Source organism: Zootoca vivipara, chromosome 13 (assembly GCF_963506605.1).
Source record: "Zootoca vivipara chromosome 13, rZooViv1.1, whole genome shotgun sequence".
Classification (NCBI taxonomy): Eukaryota; Metazoa; Chordata; class Lepidosauria; order Squamata; family Lacertidae; genus Zootoca; species Zootoca vivipara.
The window spans coordinates 17,812,726-17,833,640 of record NC_083288.1 but is presented as its reverse complement, the minus strand read 5'-3'; the positions used below and the strand labels follow the sequence as shown (position 1 = coordinate 17,833,640).

The following is a 20,915-nucleotide window of genomic DNA, read 5'->3' as shown; positions in this document are numbered from 1 at the left end:
CATGTGACATCATCTTCCCCCCATGTGACATCACCCTCCACCCCGACCCCCCTCTCTCTCCCCCTCGCATACCATTTGCACATTTTGGGGAGGGGCTGGCTGCTTCCCCCGGCGGATCCCAGCAGGCGAGGGGGCAGGCTGCCCAGCTGCAGTTCCTTATCGAAGGCGGACATGCCGAGGGCGGGGGGGAGGCGAGGCAGCAGTGGAAAGGGACAGGATCTGGCCCCCGGTCTTCCAGAAGGACCCGCCTACCATATGCACATTTGGGGGAGGGCCTGGCCACTTCCCCCGGCTGATCCCAGCAGGTGAGGGGGCAGACGGTCCAGCTGCAGTTCCTTATCGAAGGCGGACATGCTGAGGGCGAGAGAGAGAGGTGAGGCGGTGGCGGCGAAGGGACAAGATCCGGCCCCTGCTCTCCCAGAAGGACCCGCCGGTCACCCGCTTCCAGTACCCTCTGCATGCTCACGCCGGAAGGTCACCACCGCGCACCCCAAGGCGTCCTGGGAGTAAAAAAAATTACTATAGTGTGTGTTGCTTTGACGTCCAACAGATGGCGCTGTTTTCCCCCAAAAAGCATGTTTTTACCTGGCACAGGTTTGACGTCTTTATAATCTAATTATATGCAAACACTCCCATATTCGAATGCAACGTTGTGTCAAGATTTCAAAGCAATCGGTCAAGAACTTTCAGAGATTTTTTATTTTGTAGAAACAGACATTTACATTTTTATTTATATAGATGCAAACCGATAGGGAAACGTGGAGAACTGGACTGGAAAAATGAGAAACTGAAATGGACAAATGTGCCCAACTCCACTCTCCCCAGTCAGTTTATAATTTCATTGAGAAACAGAGGAAGCTGGGGGTGGGGTGGGGTGCTGTGAGACCTTTGCAGGAGAAAAGGGAAAGGGGTTAAGCATTTGCCAAGCTAACATTCAGTTCTGCCCCAACACACAAAAGAACAAGTAGAACAAATATGATTAATCTGTCTCTCTCATTAGCAACAGGTGTTGTTCCATTGTCATCTGCAACCATATATTGTATGATATCCCTCCTAACTCCTACCGAGTATGAATAATGAACCATTTATTCTTCAGCTCCCAAACTACAGCACACAGTCTAGAGAATTCCTTTTCATAAAATGTTGTTTGCTGGGGTTTTGTTTTGTTTTTTGTTTCTTACTTTTTCAACATTTCATTTCCAGGGGTAATTCAGAAGTTGGCACGTAAGGGACATTTTCTTCCAGGACAAGGCCACCGTTTGTTCCATGTTCCTTTCAGGTGTCACTGGGAACGGTTTCGGGGAAGGTGAAAGAACAGGCAAGCCTCCCCTTCCATCTCTCGCATACCGTTGGTTTGGCACCCATGATAAGCGAGCCTACCCGCCAGAAGGAGAGAAAAGGCTTTCACCAGGGCTGCCTACACACAGATTTTTCTGCCATTTCTAGGGAGTATGGAAGGTGTGTTGTAATTGCTTGACATTGAGTCTCTTGGAGCAGAGCTGGAGAAATTCATTTTGGTTTGCCAATTTATTTATTTTTAAAAATTTGATTTGTGCTTCCTGAGCCCATACACAAACTGACACACCAAAGCTGATGCTCTTCCCCTGAGCCTCCTGCTCTTCCCACTAAATATCTAAACGTTGATATTAAATTACCTAATTTGTTGTTGTTTAGTCGTTTAGTCGTGTCCGACTCTTCGTGACCCCATGGACCAGAGTACGCCAGGCACTCCTGTCTTCCACTGCCTCCCACAGTTTGGTCAAACTCATGTTCGTAGCTTCAAGAACACTGTCCAACCACCTCGTCCTCTGTCGTCCCCTTCTCCTTGTGCCCGCCATCTTTCCCAACATCAGGGTCTTTTCCCAGGGAGTCTTCTCTTCTCATGAGGTGGCCAAAGTATTGGAGCCTCAGCTTCACGATCTGTCCTTCCAGTGAGCACTCAGGGCTGATTTCCTTCAGAATGGATAGGTTTGATCTTCTTGCAGTCCATGGGACTCTTAAGAGTCTCCTCCAGCACCATAATTCAAAAGCATCAATTACCTAATAGACCAACACAAATAGAAGTCACAAGATTGTAGCTGTTATATAAGGGATTATTATATCTGAATGGAATGCAATGGAGATTATTAAAATTTTGGAACACAGGGAAAAAAATGTAGAAGAATGAACTCATCAACTCTAGCATGCAAGGGGGCCAGTTTAATTAAATTGTATAATTTGACAATTGAATAATTGGCAGTAATGATTGTATTAATTAGATAAAATTGGTATTGTTATAATGAGGTTGTCATTGGAACGATATTGGAATATCAAATACACACACACACACACACACACACACACACACACACACACACGAAGTGCTAAACATTTTGTGAATCTCTGTACTTTTGTCCATTTACTGTATTTATTTTTCCAGAATTGAACTATGAAATGGTGATTTTTCTTGAGTCTAAGTGAGAGTACCCCTAGTGTGCCGCGGAACAGCGGTTGAGAAATGCTGTTCTATGGTAATTTCTGGATCTAATGCTCTATGGTAATTTCTGGACCTAATAGGTATCTAAAGCCATTTGCACATGTTGCCAGTCCATGCAGAATGTAGGCACCCTATATATAGAAAGGAGCAAAGCAGTGATATTTTAGGGAGCAGGCTGCCAGGGTCAGCCTTACATCAGGGTCAGCAAACTTTTTCAGCAGGGGGCCAGTCCACTGTTCCTCAGACCTTGGGGGGCGGGGGGCGGGGGCGGACTATATTTTGAAGAGAGAAAAAATGAACGAGTTCCTATGCCCCACAAATAACCCAGAGATGCATTTTAAATAAAAGCACACATTCAACTCATGTAAAAACACGCTGATTCCTGGACCGTCCATGGGCCGGATTTAGATGGTGATTGGGCAGCATCCAGCCCCCGGGCCTTAGTTTGCCTACCCGTGACTTACATCATAAAGGTAAAGGGACCCCTGACCATTAGGTCCAGTCGTGACCGACTCTGGGGTTGCGCGCTCATCTCGCATTATTGGCCGAGGGAGCTGGCGTATAGCTTCCAGGTCATGTGGCCAGCATGACAAAGCCACTTCTGGCAAACCAGAGCAGCACATGGAAACGCCGTTTACATTCCCGCTGTAGCGGTTCCTATTTATCTACTGGCACTTTGACGTGCTTTCGAACTGCTAGGTTGGCAGGAGCTGGGACCAAGCAACGGGAGCTCACCCCGTCACAGGAATTCGAACCACCGACCTTCTGATCAGCAAGCCCTAGGCTCAGTGGTTTAACCCACAGCGCCACCTGGGTCCCAATATAGGAGCCTATAAAACACAAAACACTGTTGCTGGATGTAGGTTTTATTTTATTTGTTTTTTATCTTATATTTTGGAAATGTAGTTTTTTTTCCTTTAATTTTTTTTGGGGGGCCCAAGCGAGTGTGACCCTAAGCTATAGCTTGTTTAGCTTATAGGTAAATCGGGCTCTGGCTTCCTAAGCACTTCCCAGAGTAGCCCATGCTCCAAATGTTTCCCCGCTAGCTGTCCTCCCTGGTGCTAAGTCTCTCCGTCATTGGCACTACGTGCCAGAAGAATTATAGTTACGAACTGAATCCAAGGAGCACTGAATGCCGGAACCTGATGGTGCCAGGCTTCCCTCCCCTCCCAACAGCAGCTGGTTGTTGGTCATAGACGGGAACTTGAGATCTCCCTGTGGCATTTGGGAGCTAATCACTGTTGGCTCGGAAGTGAGGGAGCCACCTGCAGCAGGCAGAGCTTCGCTTATGCTTCCGTCCCCAGGAGCATCTCACCTTTGCCACTCTGTGCAGCAGCACCTGTCGGGCCATTACAGGAGATTCAATAAAAATGAGAAGAAGAGGTGTCTGTTTCAGGCTTGATCCGTTTCCCAGGGCAAGGGATGCAAGTGTCTCTTGCAAATTATATGCCTGGGAGGCTGAAAGAGATCCAGAAAGCACAGTGCATGATGAGAAGTGGGATTCCCAGCACAGCTGCAGGTTCAAGGCAGCACTGGGTGTGTTTAGGAAGGGAATGTCTCTCTCTCTCTCTCTCTCTCTCTCTCTCTCTCTCTCTCTCTCTCTCTCTCTCTCTCTCTCTCTCATCTACTGTATCTATCTATCATCTATCTATCTATCTATCTAATCACACACACACACACACACACACAAACACACACACACACACACACACACACACTTCTACCCCCCTCGTGGTGTGCCGCGACGTGCAGCGACGAGAAGGGCGATTTGCATTGTCACGTGCCTGGCGGCCGCCAATACACAACACTTACCCGCCGGAAAGCAATATTTCTCCTCCTCTTTCCCAAAGCTCAGTGCAAATGACTGGAGGGTGGTTTTAGAGTCTAGGGAGGCCCCCTAGGGAGGCGTGCTCCAGATCCGCCGCCGGCCCCCCTTAAGCCGCATCGAGGTTGCTCCGCCTCCCCTGCCTCCTTCACCTGTCCTTCGCCATGGCTGCGCGGCGGACGCTGGGCTTCACGGTCCGGAATTACTCGCAAGCAGCAGCCAAGGTAACCTTTCGCCTTTGAGCTGCCCCACAGCTCCCCTGGAAGTGCGCGCGCCCTTGTAATTTGGCAAGTGTTTCTTACAGTCATAATTATATAGTCAATATAGGGCGGCACAGAGTTAAATTTTTAAACTTTTTTAATGGTGGTGTGCCTCGTGATTTTTTTCATGGAACAAGTGTGCCGTGGCCCAAAAAAGGTTGAGAAACACTGCCATAGAAGAATTGATGCTTTTGAATTATGGTGCTGGAGGAGACTCTTAAGAGTCCCATGGACTGCAAGAAGATCAAACCTATCCATTCTGAAGGAAATCAGCCCTGAGTGCTCACTGGAAGGACAGATCGTGAAGCTGAGGCTCCAAGACTTTGGCCACCTCATGAGAAGAGAAGACTCCCTGGGAAAAGACCCTGATGTTGGGAAAGATGGCGGGCACAAGGAGAAGGGGACGACAGAGGACGAGGTGGTTGGGCAGTGTTCTCAAAGCTACCAACATGAGTAGGCAGTGGAAGACAGGAGTGCCTTGCGTGCTCTGGTCCATGGGGTCACGAAGAGTCGGACACGACTAAACGACTAAACAACAACAAATATATTCAACACACAAAAACAGTGACAATTTGTTGTTGACAAAGGACAGCTGGACATATAAAGGGCCTTGCTACCTTCAGTAGCTTAGGGCCTCATCAAACCTAAATCCGGCCCTGAGTCCACCTGTAGCAAAAGGAAAAGTTTTTCCCCCAAGCCAAAAGCAGCAGATATTGGGTAGGAATGATTTTGCATTTTCCTGATGTACCAATGGTATTTGATTCCTCCAAGACTAGCAAAAATGTATAGTAACGCGACCAACGTGTGACTCCTGCAGAAAGCGTGGCCCCAGGAAATGGTGTCCTGGTTTCCGCCTCGACCTGTTGGAGGGTATGTTGCATGTGTAGTTAGGGTTTTTTTTGTGGGTTTATTTTTCTTTTAAGAGAGAAAGAGGGAAGAGCGTCCGGAAGATAGCAAAGTCACCTTCCATTTCCAGAGCAGAAAAGGGAAGCAGCAGATGCTTCGGAGAGCATATAAATAAAATTACAGCGCTTGAAAGATTGATTAGCAGAGTCCCAGCTGTCCCATTATCACCAAAGCTGGGATTGATGATGTCCTTAAAAGCAAATCATTGAGTGGAAGGCGCTTGCCATGATGGCTTTGGAAACTGTATCGTCTGTTTCGAATCTCTACCTGCGTCTGGAACACAAAGCAGAGGCAAGCAGTCTCCTAGGAACATCTGCTTGGATTATTTCGGTGAGAAAGAGAAATAAAAGAGGCCACGTTGGGTCAAAAATAACATTGTACCTTCTCTTTGACCCAATATGGACACACTGATTGCCACCACCCTTAAAAATCGAAGCAGAACAGCCTATGATTCTCCCCACTATGGAGCAAAATACAAGATTTCCTTCTTCCCACAACAGGAAACCTAGCAAAGTTCAGGTTCCTAGTACTGGTCTACAAGATCCTATACAGGGGCGTAGGAAGATAGGGGCGGGGGGGCGGATCACCCCGAGCGACGCGATCCCAGGGGCACCATCGCCTCTGCCTGCCCCACCCCCAAAGGTGCGCCCTGCCCCTGCCCGCGGCGCGCCCCGCCCCAAAACGTGTACCACGTCATTGCGCACGGCGCACCACGCCCCCCAAAAACGCACGCTGCGCCCCGCTCCCAGAACATGCGCCACGTCACTGGGGGCAGCACGCCTGCTCTCCACCCCCTGGTGGTCCTATATTGTTTGGCATCAGGATACCTAAAAGATATCACCCCTTAAATTCCCAGTCAGTCACGGCACCCTGATGGAGAGGGCTTCCTGCAGATACCATCCTATCAGAAGTTTATTTCCAAACAATATAGGAACCAGGACTTTAGCATGGCGGTATCTAAACTTTGGAACGTCCTTCTATTACGTATCAGGGTTTTTGGGGTTTTTTTTGTACTTTTGGTGCTTTCTGAAGACTTTCCTTTTTCCAGAAGCCTTGTCAAGTAGATATCTTTGTAGCAGCCTATATCTGCATTAGATTCATAACTGTTTCTAGATATGGAAGTGTTCGCAATGGAAGGATGGAAAGAAGAATGGCAAATCAAATTGTTGGACTATGCTGAAATGGCAAAGCTGACCGGAAAGCTCAGGAATCAAGAAGACCAGAACTTTAACAAAGAATTGGGGGGGGGATTATAACTTATCTTGGAGACCACTGTAAGCAGATGAAAAACCTAGCAAGATTATAATAACACTTGCAATGTAGCAAGTACTATGGTGACAATGGGATGACATGAAATATATACAGTATTGGGAAAGATGCAGTAGAAAAGGTTTAAAAATAGGAGCCATGAAGGGGAGGGGAGATGTCCAGATATTCGAAGGAGTCTGCAAATGTGGAAATTGTGGGTTGCCCCACGGTTCCATCCTCTTCCCCATGCTTTTTAACATCTACATGAAGCCACTGGGAGAGATAATCAAGGGGGTTGGGCTGGGTGTTCATCAGTATGTGGATGATACCCAGCTCTACCTCTCTCTCAAATCGGAACCAGTGAAGGCGGTGAAGGTCCTGTGTGAGTGTCTGGAGGCGGAGGATGGATGGCGGCTGACAAACTGAGGTTGAATCCTGACAAGACAGAAGTACTGTTTGTGGGGGACAGGAGGCGGGCAGTTGTGGGGGACTCCCTGGTCCTGAATGGAGCAACTGTGCCCCTGAAGGATCAGGTGTGCAACCTGGGAGTCATTTTGGACTCACAGGTGTCCATGGAGGCGCGGGTCAATTCTGTGTCCAGGGCAGCTGTCTACCAGCTCCACCTGGTACGCAGGCTGAGATCCTACCTGCCCCAGGCTGAGATCCTACCTGCAAATTGGGCCCAGTTATTTCTCTCTTGCTCGCTCCTCAGACTGAAGGAAGTTCTAGAAACCATGTTCGTAGCACTTTTCCAAATTCTTTCGGTGGTCTTGAAAACGAAGCACTCAATTGCTTCGACTATGCTTACTCTATATCAGGCATGTCCAACAGGTAGATCGTGATCTACCGGTAGATCACTGGACGTCCGTGGTAGATCACTGGCAGATCACTGGTTCCCCCCAAAGAAGTTCAACAACTTTGGCTCCCCTAAAAAAAGCTCAACATTTTTGCCCTGCACCCCCTAAAAATATGGCTTTCTTCCTCCCTAAAAGAAGCTCAACAACTGTGACCTGAACCCCTAAAAAGGGGGTAGATCACTGCCAGTTTTTAACTCTGTGAGTAGATCTCAGTCTCTTGGGAGTTGGCCACCCCTGCTCTATATAGTCGCCACCCAGCCATACCCCTTTTCACACCCCTTTAAAAAAAACAACACACAACCCAGTTCTTGGATCTGTCCTTTTCCTGCCCAGCATATTGATGCAAGGAAAACCGTGACGAAAACAAACAAAACCCCACCACGCAAAACGGTGAAAGGGACCTGTCAGAAATGAACGACGGGACAAGGCTGTTACCCAGAATGCCGCAGAAGCCATTGTTCAATGGTTATCTCACGGCGCATGTTTGAAACAGGCTGCTTTGTTCTGGACAAAGAGGACACACTGCCTTTGGTTTTTATCCTGGATTAGTCATTGTTTCCATGCTGGTTAACCCCATCAATTTATCCTGTAACTCATAGCAACGAAAAGCCGGTCCCCACTCCCCTATTTTCCCAGCCCAGGCTGCCCCAGGCAGCTCAGTTATTACATCTTGACAAAGCTCTGGAAAACTAAGGGAAGAACCATTTGGTTTAGGGCAATGCAAAGATGTGGATATCATAAAAGCCTGTGTGCCATAATACACCGAAAAGAAGTTTTTTTTTACACCAAGAACTCTGGCCAGAAATTTCAATGTTAGGAATAAATCCTACTCGCGAGTTACAGTCAAATAAGGGATGTATTCTGGTAAGACTAACAGTCTTGAACAGAACAAATGAATACAAACAAGAAATGAGCTTCAAGGTCACCGGAGTATATGTTACAACTTAGAAAATGATAGTACATTACAGTGTAAAGACACAAAAGATATCAACTAATAATATCCATAAATATCAGTCCAATTCCAAAAGTGTTCAAAAGGGTCGTTTTATATAGAGCCGGAATGCCGAGTCGATTCAGTAAAAGAACCCGGGACAGGGCCGTTTCGATGTGGACGTCTTCGTCAGCTGGTAATATAAAAAATATCAAATAACAAAAAATGCATAATAATAATAATAATAATAATAATAATAATAATAATAATATTTTTTTATTTATACCCCACCCATCTGGCTGGGTTTCCCCAGCCACTCTGGGCGGCTTACAACAGAAAAATGAAATAAAACAATTAAACATTAAAAGCCTCCCTAAACAGGGCTGCCTTCAGATGTCTTCTAAAAATCTGGTAGCTGTTTTTCTCTTTGACATCTGATGGGAGGGCGTTCCACAGGACAGGCGCCACCACCGAGAAGGTCCTCTGCCTGGTTCCCTGCAACTTGGCTTCTCGCAACGAGGGAACCATCAGAAGGCCCTCGGTACTGGACCTCAGTGTCCGGGCAGAACGATGGGGGTGGAGACGCTCCTTCAGGTATACTGGACCGAGGCCATTTAGGGCTTTAAAGGTCAGCACCAAAACTTTGAATTGTGCTCGGAAACGTACTGCATAGCCCATAGAGAATTTTTATGTAATCTGTGTACTATTTGTTATTATTTGATATTTTTATTATTATATAATTTGTTATTGAAACTTGAAGCTCATATCCTGTTTGTATTCATTTGTTCTGTTCAAGACTGTTATCTTACCAGAATACACACCTTATTTGACTGTAACTCGCGAGTAGGATTTATTCCTAACATTGAAATGTCTGGCCAGAGTTCTTGGTGTAAAAAAAATCCCTTCTTTTCTGTGTGTCATAATAGACATTAAGGAGCCAGAGCACAATGCTATACCATAGATAGATTTGGTTTATGTCTCAATTTCACGACGTTCATTTGGACGTATTTGACTGGGGTGGGAATGCAGCAAATAGGGGTGGGGAAGACCTTAGTTTCCATTCACATTTCGAGGCAAACCTAATTCACACTTTCAAAAACAAAATAAGTGAATTGAAACACCAGCCACCCTTTGAAAAACCACACTTCTCTGAATTTTGCAATGCAGCTTTCCAGCCCAGTGATGTATACTAAGAAAAAAGCATATACAATAATAATAATAATAATAATAATAATAATAATAATAATAATAATGAATTATTTATACCCCGCCCATCTGGCCGGGTTTCCCCAGCCACTCTGGGCGGGGTAACGTGTATATATTAATCAAAACATGTATTAATTAAAAACAACCAATGAAAATGCATTACGTTAGGGAACATTGTTTTGCAAAAAAAAAAAAAGGAAAATTGCATGCAAAAATTAGAAGAAAATTGTGCTGAAATGCCCATGGATTTTCATGAGGACTCTATAACAAAAACTCTACAAACTGATGTGACAATGTGGAGAAATGCACTTAGGATATAGATACACATTCTTCAGACCCTAAGAAACAGCCTGATGCAGGAGTCTTCTACCAATAGGTGCCATAGGAAGGTCCTTTACGCAGTCAGGCCATTATCTAGCTCAGTATTTTCTTCATGATTGCTTGTTGCTCCCTGGGGAAACTGAGCAAAGAGCAGCCATGGTGGCCAAAAGCAGGGCTCTTTCCCAGCCTTCCTTGGCTTAGACCAAGCACAAGTCTTCTCTTCCCAATATTTGGTTTGCTCGAAGATGTGAAGCTGCATTGCCTCTGAAGAGATGCAGAATACTAGACAAGCCCAAGAAGCGCAGGCTAGGAAATTATTCTGGAGTCATAGTAGTATCAGACTTCCAGGAATATTTGCATCCTATTTCATTTTAAATAAGAGGATGCTTATATATCGTCTGCCCTGATTCGAACTTGCACATTTTAAAATATTGCTTAGAAAGGATAAGCAGTGGAAATACTGCATTTAGCAGTGGGAACGCTTTATTGAACTGAACTGGGCGTGCATTCAATGCAATCTTCCCCTTTGCACACACCCAGAGCTGTAAAAATGAAAATCTGCGGCAAATTAGTAGAGGGGACCACCTAGTGCCCATTCCTGATCACCGCACTTGCATTTCAAGATGGACCAAGCAGCCAGAAATGCATTTTTAGTTGAAACACCTAAAGAGATACCATCAGGCTGCGGGAAGAGGCGTTATTATTTTGGTTTACTTATTTACTTGCATTTTAACTTGCATTTTATTCTGTGACTAGTGTATTTCAGCCCGTTCAATAACGGGCGCTAGAGCATCTATTATTATATAGGATTGTTGAAATCTGCAGGCCTGCCTCGTTCCATTGATGCCAGTGGGTCTATTTTGAGCCTGACTTTGTCAGATCTCAGCCCTCAATCTTAAAAGCACCAGAACGACTCGACAGGCTGAGATCTCCGAAATTGCCCCACTGCATCTAAACCACCTCAAGCAATCAGCAGCATGTACGGTAGGAGCAGTTAAAACTTCCCCATCGGAAATACTTCTGTCCGCGACTACAGTAGGGGGTGGAGAAGACACTGAATGCGGCTCCTGGGACCATTGGTTCTGCCGCATGCCCTCCTGGAGAGCGAGGGGAACGACGGCGGCTCCCCGCCTCTATGAGAGAGAGCGCGCGTTGAGAGCGGTGTGTGTGTGAGTGAGTGAGTGAGTGAGAGAGAGCGCTGAGAGAGAGAGAGTGCTGAGAGTGAGCACGCGCGTTGAGCGCGTTGTGTGTGTGAGAGAGTTGAGAGAGAGCGCGCGCGCGTTGAGAGAACCCGGCCCCCTGAGGGTGAGGAGTTCAGGACGGGCAGAGGCCAGGGATGGTGAGAGACGCTCGGGCCGGGCTGCTCCCGCTGCTGCTGTTACCGCCGCCGCCTCCTCCTCCTTCCTTCACCAGAACAACGGAGGCTGGTGAGGAAGGTGGCTCCGGGGCCACACATGGCTGTCACGGGGTCGAAGCCGGGGTGGTGGCGGCGGGGGGGGATCCTCTAGGCGCCCGTGGAGGCCGGCGCTGGGAGCGGCCCGCTAGCCCAGCCTCCGGCGCCGCATGAGAGTGTCCTGGGTTCTCAGCCTAACTCAGCAGCCGCAGCTGCCCCCTCCGTGCCGACTCCTCCGCATGGGGCTTGTCCGGGCTGGCGCCTCCTCAGCCACTGCTTCCTGCTCCTCCTCCCTCGCTTGCTCGCGGGTCTCTAAGGAAGGCGAGGGCGGCGCTGCTGCTGGAGGCTGCCGCCACATTGACCCATCTTCCACCTTCACCTCAGGTTGCCGCTACTGCCCAGGCAGGGAAACGGTAGGCAGAGGGGTTGGCGGTTGGCGGAGCGGCGGTTGGCGGTTGTCTCTGCTGTCCAATCCCTGTATCCCTGGGGCACATGCGCAGTGACCCAGGGACACACGGGACAGCTTGGACGCAGGGACAACTTGGACTTTATATATATAGATACTAGTGGATTTTAGCCCGTTTAAAAACGGGCGCTAGAGGAAGCGGCCTGCCGGGACTGGCTTGGCGGTGGCGGGTCTTCCCGCCACCGCCAAGCCAGTCCGCAGCGGGGGCTTTTCGCCGTTTGCCTTCCCCTGGGGGAGGCAAACGGCGAAAAACCTCGCCGCGCCGCAATTCGGCTCCGGGACTGGCTTGGCGGTGGCGGGTCTTCCCGCCACCGCCAAGCCAGTCCGCAGCGGGGGTTTTTCGCCGTTTGCCTTCCCCTGGGGGAGGCAAACAGCGAAAAACCCCGCCGCGCCGCAATTTGGCTCCGGGACTGGCTTGGCGGTGGCGGGATGTTCCCGCCACCGCCAAGCCAGTCCGCAGCGGGGGCTTTTCGCCGTTTGCCTTCCCCTGGGGGAGGCAAACGGCGAAAAACCCCGCCGCGCCGCAATTCGGCTCCGGGACTGGCTTGGCGGTGGCGGGTCTTCCCGCCACCGCCAAGCCAGTCCGCAGCGGGGGCTTTTCGCCGTTTGCCTTCCCCCGAGGGGGAGGCAAACGGCGAAAAACCCCGCCGCGCCGCAATTTGGCTCCAGGACTGGCTTGGCGGCGGCGGGAAAAAGGGGAGGAATTCCTCCCCTTCTTCCCGCCGCCGCCAAGCCAAAGCGGGCTTCCCTCCGCGCCCGCTGCCGCTTCGGCTTCCTCGGGTTCCCCGAGGAAGCGCCGTCCCATGCCGGAGGTGTGCGGCAAGGCTGCCGGGGGGGGGGGAGCGCTTCTCTCCCCCGCCGCCTCACCGCGCACCTCCAGCATGAGACTGGGCTTCGGAGCGGCGGTTGGCGGAGCGGCAGTTGGCTGTTCCCTGTGTCCCGAGAGCGCGGGTCCAATCCCTGTGTCCCTGGTTGTCCCTCCGTCCAATCCCTGTGTCTCTGGGGGACATGCGCAGTACCCCAGGGACACACGGGACAACTGGACGCAGGGACAACATGGACATTATTATATAGGATGCCCTGGGACCTTTCGATGAAGGGCGGTATACAGATAATAAATATCATGGAATTCTTTCTGTCCGTTCCTTAGGGAACTGTTTAGGGAGGTTTTTAATGTTTGTTTTATCGCTTTCCCCAGGGAAGTTCACCTGGCGCCTTCATTATACACCTTTAGGCTGTTGGAGAAGATGCCCTGCCAGAAACCTGGCAAGCTGCTGCCAGTCAGTGCAGGTGATGCCGAGCTAGAGCAACCAATGATCGGACTTTATATAAGGCAGCTTCCTAAACGCCTAAGATGCTGGCATGACACGACGACGCACAAATGCTGAGCTTCGTAGAGCTGCCAGTTACTGCCTTGGGCGTCAAGGATCACATAACCGAAACCTCCCTGGTCCACGCCGCCCTGCTAAAACTTGGGTTGTTTGGAAGTTCAAAGACCAACGGGTGTTTGGAAGCAGCGGAAAGGACAGGCGCAGAAAGATAAAAAAAATGGGAGACTGGAAAAAGTGTTTTATTTTCTTCTTAATCCTCCAAAAACACAGCGAGGTTTAGAAAAAGCCAAAAGGAAGATGCAGCCATCAGCGATATCTGATGATAAGGGAAAGGGGGGATGCAGTGTATGGTCAACCGTGTTTCAATGGCCTTTAAGCCTAGAACAGGCATCCCCAAACTGCGGCCCTCCAGATGTTTTGGGCTACAACTCCCACGATCCCTAGCTAACAGGACCAGTGGTCAGGGATGATGGGAACTGTAGTCCGAAACATCTGGAGGGCCGAAGTTTGGCGATGCCTGGCCTAGAACACAGAGCTCAATCAGCTCCAAAGTGCCTCCACCGGAGTGCTTCTCCAGGAGTGATTCCTGGCCAGCATTTTAAGCCCCTGGCTAGCCTCAGCCAAACACAAACATCCTCCTCAACATACACACCAAATTCCAAGGGGATGTTCAACCCTGACAAGGGTTTTCTTGTTTCCCCTTCATGCACACTCTTCCCTAAAGTGCAATCCCCATTGTACAAACGGAAGGCGGCATGTATGCAGTTTAAACAGCAGAAAGCTCACGCACTGGGGTCAACAAGGAGAAACCTGGTCCGGTACAGGGGAGATTAAATGTGTGTTCTTGGTGGTAGGTCGCCTCCATGCCCCAAAAGCAGCTTCCTGTCCCTCTAGCAGCGCAATTCAACGTGTTTCAGTGCATGTGTCATTTTAGCTGGACATGCTAGATTTTAAAGATCTATGAACATGCTGAGAATCCCCTTCCCCACCCCCTCATTCTTTTCGAAAGAGAAAACAAACTTGGGAATCTGGAGAGACGCCAATACTACGGAGCAAAGATTCAGTTCTCAGTGTCGCCTTTGAGCTCGGAAGTAATAAATAAAATGTGCCAAGCATGATCTTGCAGATATAGAAAGAGCTTGTGTTTGTACATAACCAGCTGGGGAATTAAGGTACCCCACTCCTCCATCATGAGAGAACCGTTCTCTGCCTTTCCCAAGTTATGCTGGAGTGGCCCTCCAGATGAAACCCAACTGCCATTGGCCCTGGCAAGCGTGTCCAACGGTCAAGGATGATGGGTGTTGTAGTCCAGCAAAATCTGGAGGGTCTCAGCACCCCCAGCCCTGGCATAAATTATTCCAAAACAAAACCTGCTCAATGCTGGGGTGTGTGTGTGGAAGTAGCAGGAGTTTCTGAGCTCTTGAAAGCTGCCTTGGGTCATTAGGCAGCTCACCTAGTCCAATATTGTCAGGTCTGAGCTTGCCCCTTCTAGGGGTGAGGGGGCAATGAGCTTCAGGCTGCTCTTCCCCACCAACCCAATCCCATCCACCAAGCATTTTGAAAGCAGCCTCCAAGACTCCCGAGTTAAGTGCTGGATTAGCTTTTCTTTTCCCATCATGCAAGGATGACGCCAGCAGTTTGCCATCCCATTTAATCAGCTACGTCCTGTGTGCACGAATTCTGTATCCACTCTGTACCACGCAAGAATGGCGGCAGGGAGACATTTCCCCCGAGTTGCTACGTTCCAAATAGAACAGTTTTTTGCCCAACTGGTTGTAGGTGGCACTTTGCCACCTGCCCAGGGAGCTTTGCAAAAGCTTCGGCACAGGCAAAGAGGAAGCCAGCCCATCGAAGCGGGAGCCTGTGGTTCGCACGAACTTCTGAGAACCTTTCAAAAGCCCTGATCTGCTTGATAGAAAGAAATGCATGTTCTACAACAGCCTCCGCCATCTGCACACGGAGCAAAGATGAGCCGAATGATCTGTGTATCTTTGGCTATCCAAACCCTAGGGTTGGGATCCAAGAACCAGCACGCCCAAGGTCACAGTGACCTTTGCAAAGTTATATTTAACCCAGTGACCAGCATGGAAGCAAAGATTCACCCCTTCCCCGCTGAAATGAGATGACAACCCAAAAGCAGACCTGAGCCCACTTAAGAGACTCTCGCAATTACTACAACATGTGGAGGGAGGGGGAGCTGCTAAAGTGTCCTTGGAAATGAAAGTAATAATGTAGGAATGGCTCTGGATTTCGAAAACAACCACCCGCTTGTTCGTTTAGCTGCCAATAGCAAGGAACGGTGTTTTTTTTTTAAAAGATGCAGTAAAATGATAAAAAAAAAATAATAATAAAAAGAGGGAATGTCTCCATCCTCTGCAAAAATGCACCCCACTCCCAGATCACAGCACCACGCTTCAGTGTCTCACAGAGTCTACTGTCAGCCATCCGTGGCCAAAATTATGGCGGCCCCGAAGATCCCAACGTTCTGCCCAACCAGCTTCATTTGATTCCAGAATTCGACTCGGCGGGAATCGTGCCAGTAACCCAAGTTGCCGTCGATGAAGAGAATGACCAGAGGGAGGATGACCGACAGGATCTGAGCGGCTGCGGTGATGTAGTAGCCAGACAGGAAGGACAGGGCCAGCACCCCGTAGAGGACAAAGAGGAGCTGTAAGGCAATTTCTCCACCTGGGACGCCACTGAGATAGGCCAGGCGGTCTTCCTTGCTGTGCTGGAGAGAGTAGGCCTGGAAGAGGAAAGGGAGACAAGCAAATAAAGTGAGGGTGATGGGAGTTGTAGTCCAGCAACATGTGGCGTTCAAAACATTTGGGATTTGACCGTTTTGGGATTTGACAGCATACATACCACACAGATGAGGTAGATGCCGATGAAAACCTGCCCCGTGGACTGCAGGGACCTGTTTCGCGGTTTCTGCCGGTAGATCTCACCGGCCCCACTAGCCAAGACCAAGAGACCACCGATGATGGCTATCGTTCGTGAATACATCCTCACCTATGCCAAAAGACAAGGCAGGCAAGTTAACGGAAGGCAAACCAAACACCTTGAATCATCCACAATAACCAGAGATACGCTGGTTTACTGTATCATATGAGCTGCAAACATTTGCCTCCTGTGCACCCAAATTCCCAAGCAGGCACACTGCTATTTTTGCAAGGAGAGAGCATTCTTCTACTCTGGTCTAGCACAGACCATTTTTGGAAGATTACAGTTAAATGCCTTGTTCAGACCTACAAATCCCAGCTTAATAAACATGCAGGATCCTTGCATATGTGCATTCCAGCCTTACGCTGCCCCCAGCACCGCTGAGACTAATCCAGGAAGTCTTCCATGACATATAGTCTTTTGATACATCCACAAAGCACAAAACTATGGTTTGCCGGGTTCAGAATGAGCCATGATCTTAAACAATGGCTTTAACGGGAAATGTGGGTTAATGGAAGACGTCCTGGGTTGATCTTGAAGGGAAAGGTCTGGTGTGAGGACAAAGCAGGCAGGCACAAAGTTTGTGAATATGCTGGTGTATTAAGCCAAGATCTGTACTTCTGAAATGGGTCAGGGTCTGATACCGGAAGGGCTAGATAGAAAGCAGAAACAGGGTGAAAATTAAAGGTGTAATTGTCCAATTTGCTATCTTACTTAGATTCACAACCACACCTAAGCCACACCGGCTCAGAGCAGATACCCTGTAGACTTGTAGAGTAATGCCAGCATAAAAAATTAATTTTGTACTTACTCTAAAAGCACTTTAGAAGACAACCATTCTTTATCCCTCAGCACTTATGGGCACAAACTAAAGCATCTCACATTGCTCACCTCTGGCAGGTCCTCAGGCTCAGGCAAACCTCAAGATCTGTTCAGAGGAAAGCTCAGTGCCAAGCCTTACATCAAGAGGCAACTATCAGCCTGCATGCTAAATCCAGTCAACAGAGAAACTATCTATTCACCTATTGCTCTGATGTCCTTCAGGAAACAAAGAACAGCCCTCTGGACACATCCAATCTCACCACTGTCCTTTACTGCAAAGAAAGCTTTAAGGGTTTTTTTTGGGGGGGGGGTGTTGAGGCTGGAAAGGGAGGTGACCAAAGAGCAAAATGAGTGTAGAAAGCAAGCAGCGGGGATCACTTTTGCTCCAATCATTTAAGAGTTGTGGATTTTTAAAAGTGGGCAGTTGATATAAATGCATAAATAATATATGGGATTCATGCAGGATAGCTTCAATAGCATATGAAGGGTTATACACTCATGCAGGGCAGGTCCATATACAGACAAAGTACAGTCAAAGCTTGGTTCTCGAACAGCTCCATTTTCAAACATTTCGGCTCCCGAACGCCGAAAACCCAGAAGTAAATGCTCCGGTTTTCAAATGTTTTTCGGAACCCGAACATCCAACGCGGCTTCCGCTTGAGTGCATGAAGCTCTTGCAACCAATCAGAAGCAGGGGCCTTAGTTGTCGAACGTTTCGGAAGTCGAATGATCTTCCAAAACGGATTACGTTCGACAACCGAGGTTTGGCTGTATGCCTCTGACCACTTGACGCTCAGGGCAAACAACAGGGTTCAGATCCCTGCATCATAAGCTATTGGAGACGGTGCTCTAAGAAATCGGAGACTGCGCCTGCATGCCTGCCTTTGCTCCTCCCCCTTCATGCCTCTTCTGGTTCTAGGAGACCAGAGAGAAGGGGAGCTTGTCACAGCAAGATGGGGAGATGCTTGTGACTCTTCACTAGCCTGACTCATCTCTGCCTCTTGGCCTCCCTCATCCCACTCTTCTGTTTCAGCTTCTGCCTCTGATTCTGGACTTCTCTCTGCCACAGATTCTCCCCGCTCACTAAGCCCTGTTACCTCTTCAGCTTCTGACACCTCCTCCTCCCAGTCTTCCCCCTCTTCATTGTCCCACCACTATACCCCAGGCTCTGAGCCTTCTTCCCTTGGTGGTTCCCAGGCTGGGGACTGAATCTGGGGACGTTTTGTACACAGAGCAAGCGCTCTTCTACTCAGCTGCAATCTGGTACAGTCCAACTGCAGCTTTTGAGAAGCCAGTGAGCCAAAGACTCTCTCTCACCTTCAGCCAGTCTCCATAGTGTGCATAGCCTCCAATGTACGCCGCATATGTGCTGATAGCCAACTGAAGGGCAGCCCCCAAGGCAAACCACCTGCGTTTCACCCCAAAGGACATGAAGCTGGCACACAGCACTGCCATGCCCATGTCGAAGTAGAGAAATGGAACAGGGATGTCTGGTTTTCTGGGCAAGGAAATAAAATGTAGAACATTAGTCATCAAAGGCACCCAGAAGAAACAAATACAGCACAAAGAGAACGGAAAGAGAAAAATAGGGCTATGGTTTTTTTTAAAAAAAAGAAATAAATCCCCAAGGAGGAATCATTCCACCCTGAAACAGACCCAGTTTTGGAAAGTTTTTTTCGTGATGTACGAACTGCTGCAAAGTTATGTAGATTTAATTAGCGTTGCTAAATGCAACATTTTGAAACCACAGGAAATTCAATTTCAAGCCACAGAGAGCACAGACTGTTAGAGGGGCTATGGAACTCATTGCCATGATATTTTGAAAGTCTGGACTTGGTTTTTTTTGTGTTTGTGTGTGTGTGTGAGTGGTTTTTTAATAAGTCAGTATACTAGCAGCAGCTCCATATTGCTACCCCAAATATAGCGAGCCGTATAAACATCCATGTTCTTTTACTCCCTTTTCCCAGAATTTTCCCACCATCTCTCTTCCCATCTCTTTTCCTGCATGCCGGTTTAATTCAGTGGCAAACTGCAGGCGTGACAAGAGACGCATGCATTTTCCAATACACTTGGGAAGTTATGTTCAGTTATCCATCCTGCAGGCTTCTAAACATCCACTGGCATGGTCACCTGTGGCAACTATGACTAATCTCCAGGCAACCTGCAATCTCCGAAGCATCCGGTCCTAGCTTCCAGAGCAGGAGAAAACAAGCTTGCTCTGTTCTCCATGTGACAGCCCTTTAGATATTTGAAGGTGGCTATCAAATCTCATCTCAGTCTCTTTTTTTCCAGCCAGGACATACCCAGCACCCTCAACCGTTCCTCATGAGTCTTGCTTTCCAGACCCTGTATCATCTTGTCAATACCCAGAACTGGGCACAAGTATTCCAGGTGTGGTCTGACCAAGGCAGAATAGATGCTTCAATGGAGATCCCTGCATTGCAAAGGGGTTAGTTAGATGAGAGGACCCTTGGGAGTAACCATATAACCTTTAGCCCTGCATACAGAAGCTTCTTAATCTTTAATGGTTTATTATGTTATTACGTTATCGTAATGACCCACAATGGCTCTCTTAACGGCCCTGGCTTGGTCAGGCTACCCAGGAATTCCTTTGCAGCTTATATTCTCCTTTCCTATCACAAATAGCCCCAAACTCTGGCATTTGTTAATTTTGGTGTTTAGGAGGACACACACACAGTTCTGTAACATTATGCTGGAAGCCGCTCAGATGGGCAGGGTACTAATATTACTACTAATAATAATATTTACTGAATTTATATACCTCCCTATACCAGGGTCTCACAGAATAAGGGTGGTTCACAAAAATACTAATATTTATTGAATTTATATACCACAATATACCGGGGGGTCTCAGGAAGGTTCACAGAATAAGGGTGGTTCACGTAATAATAATAATACTTATTGAATTTATATACCGCCCTATACCGGGAGGTCTCAGGGCGGTTCACAGAATAAGGGTGGCTCACGTAATAATCATAATTATTTATTGAATTTATATAGCGCTCTATACCAGGGGGTCTCAGGGCGGTTCACAGAATAAGGATGATTCATAAAATAATAATAACAATACTTATTGAATTTGTATGCCGCCCTATACTGGGAGGTCTCAGGGTGGTTCACAGAATAATAATAATAATAATAATAATTCCAACTTTACAATTCTATGGTTCTTCCCCCACCGCACCCCTCTCTGTGAAGACCCTGGAGGGCTCCCCACCCTTCTCCTTTCCCCATCCCATAAGCCCCCTTGGCTCACGACCTCCTCAAAGCAAATACTGGATTCCTTCCCCGACCCCGCAACCCGCCGGGGAGTCAAGGCGCAGAAGGCCCTCTGCACATGCTCAGAAGCGCCCTCGACGACGACGACGCCACCGCGCACCCCCACCCCACCCCACCGCTTCCCCGGCAGCGCGGGCTCACCGGCGGGCGTCGGCGCGCTCGGCGTTGAGGAGGAGGCCGCTGAGGCAGTGCCAGAACGGGAAGCGCGTGAGCAGCACCGAGCCCACCCGCATCAGCAGCCGCAGCGCCCCGCGCCGCCGACGGTGCCCGGAACCCCCGCTGCCTGCCGCCATCTTGCTGCAGGGCGGAAGTACGGGCAACGCGGGCGGGCTTCCCTGCCCGACGCCGCGGTCCGGCGAGGCTTCGCTCCCGCCGAGGCCCGTTGTCCAAAGCTCCCCGGCCTGGAACTGACACTCGGGACGGAAGGTTCCTGGCTTTTCCTCCTCGCCCCAGAGCAGCGCTGCAGCCAGGGCCGGATTGAGGTTTGATGAGGCCCTAAACTACTAAAGGTGATGGGGCCCTTTATATGTCCAGCTGTCCTTTGTCAACAACAAATTGTCGCAGTTTTTTGTCTTGAATATATGCTATATGGTAATTTATGGACCTAATAGGTATCTTTAGCCCAGGCAT

The 20,915-nt window shown here is 48.8% G+C and overlaps 1 protein-coding gene across 1 annotated transcript; it reads right to left on the bottom strand.

Moving 5' to 3' along the window:
• Positions 1-12,970: 12,970 nt before the first annotated feature.
• TMEM101 (transmembrane protein 101) lies at positions 12,971-20,582 on the bottom strand. Its single transcript, XM_035103180.2, has 4 exons — positions 20,427-20,582; positions 18,303-18,483; positions 16,086-16,232; positions 12,971-15,966 (listed from the first exon to the last, which is right to left on the bottom strand). Exons 1-4 carry the CDS (start codon positions 20,576-20,578, stop codon positions 15,658-15,660), a joined length of 789 nt encoding a protein of 262 aa, XP_034959071.1. The 5' UTR covers positions 20,579-20,582; the 3' UTR covers positions 12,971-15,657.
• Positions 20,583-20,915: the final 333 nt, after the last annotated feature.

Bases quoted from the DNA above. Each gene is read 5' to 3' on its own strand.
- TMEM101 (XM_035103180.2), bottom strand. From the start codon at position 20,578: ATGGCGGCAGGCAGCGGGGGTTCCGGGCACCGTCGGCGGCGCGGGGCG. The intron at 18,484-20,426 runs GTGAGCCCGCGC...TTCCTTGCCCAG, and splicing joins GAGCGCGCCGACGCCCGCCG to AAAACCAGACATCCCTGTTC. The intron at 15,967-16,085 runs GTATGTATGCTG...TTCCTCTTCCAG, and splicing joins GCATCTACCTCATCTGTGTG to GCCTACTCTCTCCAGCACAG.